Source organism: Danio rerio, chromosome 3 (genome assembly GCF_052040795.2).
Source record: "Danio rerio strain M-AB ecotype USA chromosome 3, GRCz13ab, whole genome shotgun sequence".
In the NCBI taxonomy this organism is placed as follows: domain Eukaryota; kingdom Metazoa; phylum Chordata; class Actinopteri; order Cypriniformes; family Danionidae; genus Danio; species Danio rerio.
In genome coordinates this window covers 58,185,166-58,193,122 of record NC_141023.1, presented here as the reverse complement: position 1 = coordinate 58,193,122, position 7,957 = coordinate 58,185,166, and the positions used below count along the sequence as shown (strand labels likewise).

The 7,957-nt window shown below is 36.8% G+C and overlaps 1 protein-coding gene across 1 annotated transcript; it reads right to left on the bottom strand.

Annotated features, from left to right (window-relative positions):
• Positions 1–412: 412 nt before the first annotated feature.
• aanat2 (aralkylamine N-acetyltransferase 2) lies at positions 413–6,334 on the bottom strand. The gene is made up of 3 exons (NM_131411.3): positions 6,030–6,334; positions 4,568–4,722; positions 413–1,398 (listed from the first exon to the last, which is right to left on the bottom strand). Exons 1-3 carry the CDS (start codon positions 6,196–6,198, stop codon positions 1,093–1,095), a joined length of 630 nt encoding a protein of 209 aa, NP_571486.1. The 5' UTR covers positions 6,199–6,334; the 3' UTR covers positions 413–1,092.
• Between the last annotated feature and the right edge of the window lie 1,623 nt (positions 6,335–7,957).

Genomic DNA, 7,957 nt, shown 5'->3' with positions numbered 1-7,957 from the left:
CTGTTTCTTCTTAATTGCACAACTGCAACTGCATCTTAAAAACCATCAGTGTGACTTTTTACACTATTTTAAATACTTTATACTCTGAGGTGGAAACAGACCACTATACTAAACCATGTATCAGTTTAGAATAAAGGTGTCAAAGTCGATTCCTGGAGGGCCGCAGCTCTGTACAGTTTTGCTCCAACCCTAATCAAGCACAGCTGATGCAAGACTTTGAACACCACGATGATTGGATCAACTGTGCTTGATCAGGCTTGGAGAAAAACTGCAGAGCTGCGGCCCTCCAGGAATTGACTTTGACACCTATGTTTTAGAACAAGTTCTAAATAATATTAGGATGGTACAAATGATTAAATGTGCTCGCAGAAACAAAGAAATGCGCATTCAGAAAACAGACATTACAATGAAACAGCTTTATGGTTCGATTTTTATTTTAAATTGATTCGATACATGAAAAATGGCACGACTAATGACACGATAAACATTTATGGACATTCTAGTTGAAGTTTACATCAGTTCATACACTGTATATAACTCGCGTTTCAACACACACATCGGCACATATGCAGTAATATATTAGATTTGAACAGTGTACAACATTTCGCTTTAATGTTGCAATCCAAAGGTTGGAGTAATATAAAAAAATAAAACAATTTCTCAGAATTTCAATTAAATTTTGTATGTTCCTGATGAGACGTTACATTTAGAATGGCTGATTTCTATTTTTTAATGTTAAATGTTATTAAAGAGTATCATTTTCTATTGACTAAACGCATTTTTATTGAATATTGTGATGATTATTTTTCTTTGGGGGAAAAATAAAATATTTATAAATGTTGGAAACTTGTTTTTTTGGCCAGTAAAGCATGCAGTCTATCTCAACGCAGTAAACCACCAACATCAGCATCTGTCCAAACCCGAATGCCTTGATCTCTTTAACGGAGGTGCATAGGTAAGTCTCTGGCTCTTGCTCAGGTGTTAATAGGGCTTTGAGTTCTTGACTAGGTGAACCTTTGAGCCTGTGATCGCCGTCCAGAATCTACGCGTGCTGTCCTTTATCCGGATTGGATGTGCTTTAAGCTAAAGAAACTAACATCCGCTGTTTCGTCGTGCATAAGCCAGGCCTCCGAGCTGATACTCCATCTCTGTGAAGGTCAAAGCCGCCACAGAGATGGCCGATGGGCCCTTTTCCTTAAAGCCGGCTTTCTGGTAGAAGGGCACCAGAAACTCTTCGCAGACCAGCAATGCCCGCCGCAGACCAGGCAGACAGCGCAGGTACTGGAGGTAACGCCACAATAAGATGGAGCCTTTGCCCTGCTGCCGACAGTGGCGGTGCACGGACAACACGTGGATGTGAACTGTTGGAGAGTCCGGCACGTGTGTGCTCATAGCCTCCTGGATGATCAGATTGAAAACATTCATTAGGAAATTAATACTCAATGCTCTCTTAATCAATGGTTTTAAATGTACATTAACTCTTGAGCATCTTTATGGACATTTTCCCATTTAATGGGACTTTTATTTGGCTGTGTTTACATTTTTATTATTATTTTACCTTTACTTCTTTTCAGAAATCATTACAATAGTCACAAAAATATACTTCAAGATTAAAATGTGCTCTTTGAAATCCAATATTTCATCACAGAGCCTTTTTTTTTTTTTTTTTTTTTTGCATTTGCATTTGCATTTGCCCCCAGCGCTTTGCATTTTTTTTTTTTTTTTACTTCATTTTCATTGAAAAAACCTTTATACATTACATACAGCCTGAGTTCTTACAAAGAAATATACCATCAAAATTATTTTGGTAGTACTTACAGTGAATTTACTTACTATAAAAAAGAACGAAAAACCCTACCACCCACCCCATCCATTTAACATTGATCAAAATATTTGTGGAAGGTTCATAAAAATAAAAGGCATATATGCATTACATTTACAATCATATATAGATCTGGCTGGGTTCAAAAATTTAAAATTGAGGCAAGGTGTACATGGACAATGAAACCAAAAGAGACATTATAAAACAATTATAAAATAAATAATGAAATAAGATAAATAGATAAATTAACATACAACAGTCTTGTAAGTCTATCAGTTCCGTCTATCTGCAAAAATGATATGAATGGTTCCCAAATCACAAAGCCGTTAAACAAAAAGTCAGGCATTATTTGTATCTTAAACACTTTAAATTTGTAATATTTTAACATGATTTATGAGGTTTGGTCTGGTGATTTTTTTCCTGTTTTCTGCTTTTGAGCACTAAAAATAATTATATGAGTGTGTTGGTATGGATATCAGCCTTTATTTTGTTTGTTTGTTTGTTTATTGCCACATCAGCATCTCATGGCAAGATTATATATTTTCAATATAGAAAAAACATATTACATAATAATAACTTCATAACTAAATAAAAAAACTACATGAATAACATTAGATATGGGTCGGCACTGTGGCTCAGTGGTTAGCACTGTCGCCTCAGCAAAAAGGTTGCTTGTTCGAGTCCCAGGTGGGCCAGTAGGCACTTTTATGTGGAGTTTGGGTATTTGGAGAGGGTTTCCTCACAGTCCAAAGACATGCGCTATAGGTGAATTGAATAAACTACATTGGCCGTAGTGTATGAGTGTGTGAATAAGTGTGTATGGATGTTTCCCAGTTCTGATTTATAGCTGGAAGAGGATCTGCTGTGTAAAACATATGCTGGATAAGTCATTCCACTGTGGCGACCCCTGATGAATAAAGGGACTAAGCCGAAGGAAAATTAATGAATGAACATTAGATACAATTTTTAGTTCGATATATGATAAATAAGCTATTACATTGTTTTCCAGGGACATATTCTACATTACATTCAGCTTTATACAAGAGTTCACACTTAGCTGATGATTGTTTATAAAGCTTGTTTGGCATGTTGTCCCTGGAGAGAGCCCTGAGCTCAAAAGATCCTCGAGCCTGAGGCTCCCTCCCGTTTGCAAGACGAGAAGGAGAGTTTGAGCTCAGGTAAATCTCGAGAACTCCCCTGCTGTAGTAGCTGATGAACAGATAGTGTTTGCTCTTAAGAGATAACCATTTACTAGGAGCATGTCTATGGTGCTGATTTGGATTATTCAATTAACTTAGGTTGCATGTTTTTTAACGGTGGGAGAAAACCAGAGAACCGGAGAACCCGGAGGGAAACCCACGTGAGCATGGGGAGAATGTGTAAACGCTATACTAAAACGTCGGCTGGCTTGGTAAGGACTAAAACCAGTGACGTTCTTTCTGTGAGTCAACAGTGCTAACCATTGGGCCACCGTGCCACCTATCAAGGAAAGGAGGAGGAGTAGGGGTGGAAGGGGGAATTCTTCAAAACGAAGGTGGCTGTCAAATGGAGCTTGAGGTACTTATAGTGGCTTAGCAATCATCTGATTGCTGAATCATAAATTGAATAAAGCTGAAGCAATCATAAGCAAGTGATCCTCCCCTGAAATTAGTTTATAAATAAACTTCACTTTGTTTGTATACACTGAGAAATGTATACAAATAATCATCTTTTTTAATGAATACATCTTCTAATAAAACAAATAATCCTTAAAACTATCACAATAAAATGAAATTTATTACAAATCAACAATGGCATTATGTACACAAACTGTAAATGAAAAATTAAATAAAATATTTTTGGTTGTTCATATTACTTATGAGCTGAAACAACACAGTTTTTGAGATTTTGTTTTTTTTTTTGTCAACCTAATTATTTTATATTATGTTTAATCCACTTAAATTGGTCATAATTTAAAACTTAACTTAATTCCTTCCTTTTGTCTTGATGCGAATCAATTGTGTGTAGAACCCAGCATTTATTTTACAGGTAAAAAAATCCTTAAAACTGAATTTTAATGTTTGCTAGTTATCATCAGGAGTAGAGATGCACAATATATGATTTCAACATCGATATCACAATGTTCAGAGCACATGAAGTGATGGCAAAGTTTCACCTTAATATAATATAAAGATTTTTTTATGTGCTTTCAAGGCCTGTGACTAAGATTTCAACAAACTATTTGTGCACAAGAACTGATCAAGTCTGCCACTTTAACAAGGAAACATTGTGTTTATTTATACAATAAAGACTACATGCGGAGTTATTATTGAATTTCTGTAACTCAATACACCACCAAAAACCGTAAAGTGCTGTTTATTTAATTTATATCATTGTGTTGCTGTTTCCATCCATTCTCTAATTTTTTATTTTTTATTTGGGCAATTCTGTTGTTGTTTTTTTTGCAGATTAACTTACCAACAAAATCCAAATCAAAGGAAAATTATGAATTCTTATCAAAATTATATTAATATCGCAATATAAATTGCAGAAATAGAAACCATTGCAATGTCTGTTTTTCCTAATATCCTGCAGCCCTCGTCAGAACTGATGCTTATAAAGCAGTCTATGTCAGTCAGTGCTTAAAATGTATTAACTGGCGCACAGGTGTTAATTAACTTGATTCCCGAAAGGCACATCACCATCTTACTCCAGCCAAAGTTTGGCCAAAGTAAGACTTAAACGCACCTTCACATGACCTCTCACCTGTTCTAGTTTCTCTTTATCCCAGCCAGATCCAATGATGAAGGCCACCAGCTGCCCCTCTTCGAACCAGCCCATGGACAGCTCAGGACACTGGCCCAGGAAAACAAGTACCTCATCAAGGGTTAGAGGACATTCACCAGACACCGAGATAAACGCTGCAGACGGGGAGAGAAGAGCAGAGGTGAGTTGACCCTCAAACCAGCACAAACAAAAGATTATCTGCAGATTATCAGCTTTATCACAATCAAATCAACACGCTGACTCATGTCTATATCTAGAACTTCGCAAGTCTTTAAGGAGTTTCGAGGGCGTTTTTAAGGGATATGAATTAGTAAATGTCTTATCAAAAACACATTCTGAAGTGTTTCACTTTATATTATATTTTTGGTCACACTTTACAATAAGGTTCATTAGTTAATGTTAATTAATGCATTTACTAACATGAACAAACAATGAAAGGTACATTTACTACAGTATTTATTGATGTCAGTTAACGTTAGTTAATGAAAATACAGTTGTTCATTGTTAGTTCAAGTTAAATCATGGTGCATTAACTAATGTTAACAAGCATGGACCTGGATGTTAAAAATGCATTAGAAGGTGTTCAATTATGATTAATAAATGCTGTACAAGTGTTTTTTTATGATTAGTTCATGTTAGTAAATGCATTAACTAATAAACCTTATTGTAAAGTGTTACCATGTTTTTCATGTGTTCAATTAAATCAATTTAGTGCTTGAGAAATATTTATCACACTTTCATTTACATCATTTGGTAGAAATTGTGATAACTTGAGGTTCGTTTAGAAAATTTATTCTCTAACATTTTCAATATTTTAATAATTTAAAATATTTTACCGTTACTTTTGATCTATTTAATGCACTCTTAACTGAATTAGCAGTGAATCGACGAGAAAATTTGCAGTTTCTCAAGATTTACAATTTATTTATTAGGGTAGATATTTAGTTTAGTTGATTTAGTTAGTTTTGTTCATGTTTTTATTTTATTCTGTAAGTTACTGATACAATTTCCAACTAATTTAAAAACAGATATGTCATTCACAGCTTCTTTTGTTTGCATATTAAGTTTTCAGGCTTTTATAATTACTTTCAGATAATACAATACCAAAGTTTTCCTTTTAGAAGAGTTAAGAAATCTGAGATTTGTTGGAGCAACCCTCATTTTTAAAATCACAACTAATAAAAACATAAATCTACATTCAAAGCTAAAAAAATGGTAATGCATTCATATATGTCAAGCAAAACTAAACCCAGTTTAAACAGAAAAACTAAAGTAAAACTAAACAGTTTATCAAAATGCCTTCAGTTATTAATCAAATTGAGCGAACAGTAAATATATTCAGAACTACTGGCACTTTGAGACAATTAAAACACAAAAAAAGTTTAAATAAAAATTTAACCAAATTTAACTCAATGTAACCCCATCAGTCAGAATCACTCACCTTCTCTCTCGATCTCAAACACACTGATGGCGTCCTGCGGGGTGAGATTTCGAAACTCGCTGGCCGGTAACGTGTGTCGTCTTTGCCGCCGTGGACTGGAAACGCTGATGGGTGTCTTCAGAAAGAAGGGTTTGAGGAAGGGTGAGCTGACGACCTGCGGTGCCATCATCTGACACGCGCACACTTTAGACAATACTGTACTGACCAAACTAACCCGAGCTCCTGACTTTTAGGAAACTTCAGTCTGTCTGTTGGTGGATTTGTCTGCTCGTCTCAGTGGTGTGATGTGTTTGAATCCTATCACCTCTCCTCGCCTTTAACCCTCCCCTCATCCCGTCTGTTTTCCAGCCCGCCCCTGATCTCCTAAAGTGCGCACACGTGCCAGGTGAAGATGCAGCAATTCCCTAAAAGTCTGTGAGCTGAAAGCCTGTGGTACTCAACGCGCAGCTGATCAGCCTCTCCAAACACTTACCAGAAACTGTTTGTACAGCCAGAGAAAGCTTTGCGCTGGTTAAGCCAGTCCTGCTTGCTTTTTCATATCTGCAGTTTCCAAATTCATCAAGCCGCAGAGAATTAAGACAGTGAGAACTAGTCATGGGTCATGGATGAGATTGTCAGATGATAAATAAAACCCACAGGTACAATTAACAGAAGTGTTATAGTCCTAACTTCGGAATGAAGCTCCAAAAAATAAAACATCTATTAGAGCTGTGGACAAATACACATTTGAGAAATTGCTTCTGCATCACTTCTGAGAATATCAAACTGCTCTCTTGAATTGATTCTGAGCTTAGTTTTTAACAGCAGATGGTGCTCTAGGCTACTCTAGTTTTTACCAGAACTTGTTGCTCTAGGCTACACTTGGTTTTTAACAGCAGATGGCAATCCAGGTTAGTTTTTAACAGCAGAAGGCGCTCTAGGCTACTCTAGTTTTTACCAGAACTTGTTGCTCTAGGCTACACTTGGTTTTTAACAGCAGATGGCAATCCAGGTTAGTTTTTAACAGCAGATGGCGCTCTAGGCTACTCTAGTTTTTACCAGAACTTGTTGCTCTAGGCTACACTTGGTTTTTAACAGCAGATGGCAATCCAGGTTAGTTTTTAACAGCAGATGGCGCTCTAGGCTACTCTAGTTTTTACCAGAACTTGTTGCTCTAGGCTACACTTGAGCTGCGTCCCAAATGGCACACTATACACTATGCACTCATGCACTATGTACTTATGCACTTACACACTCAACAGGGTAGTATATGTATGTAGTGTCGTCCCAAATGGCACACTAATGTTTTTTTACTAAGCGGAAATTCAAACCGTTTCCCTGATGACGTTTGACGGTCGCCAAATCATTGAAGTAAACGGCCGAATTATCAAATAATACCTGCCGTGAGTATTGCCGCAATCACTATCGGGAGGCGCTATAATCACTCTCGTAAAAGAATTTTGCTTTCACTATCCAAATTAAATAAAGTTATTCAACATGTGCGTCCGATAGCTCCGCCCCTTCCGCTACGTAAGCAAACCTGCGGTCGTTGAGTGCGTGAAGTGTCCATCATTACACACTTCATTTTACTGGCTGAATGAGTGCATCATCCGGGTAATTAAAGTGCACTTATTATTTTTAGAGTTTTCAGTGTGAACGCACTACTTACACTATTTATACTACAAAATGGCGTAGAATAGTGCATAAGTATGCGATTTGGGACGCAGCTTTGGTTTTTAACAGCAGATGGCAATCCAGGTTAGTTTTTAACAGCAGATGGCGCTCTAGGCTACTCTAGTTTTTACCAGAACTTGTTGCTCTAGGCTACACTCGGGTTTTAACAGCAGATGGCAATCCAGGTTAGTTTTTAACAGCAGATGGCGCTCTAGGCTACTCTAGTTTTTACCAGAACTTGTTGCTCTAGGCTACACTTGGTTTTTAACAGCAGA

Bases quoted from the DNA above. Each gene is read 5' to 3' on its own strand.
- aanat2 (NM_131411.3), bottom strand. From the start codon at position 6,198: ATGATGGCACCGCAGGTCGTCAGCTCACCCTTCCTCAAACCCTTCTTT. The intron at 4,723-6,029 runs GTGAGTGATTCT...CCCCGTCTGCAG, and splicing joins GTTTGAGATCGAGAGAGAAG to CGTTTATCTCGGTGTCTGGT. The intron at 1,399-4,567 runs GTGAGAGGTCAT...CTGATCATCCAG, and splicing joins ATAAAGAGAAACTAGAACAG to GAGGCTATGAGCACACACGT.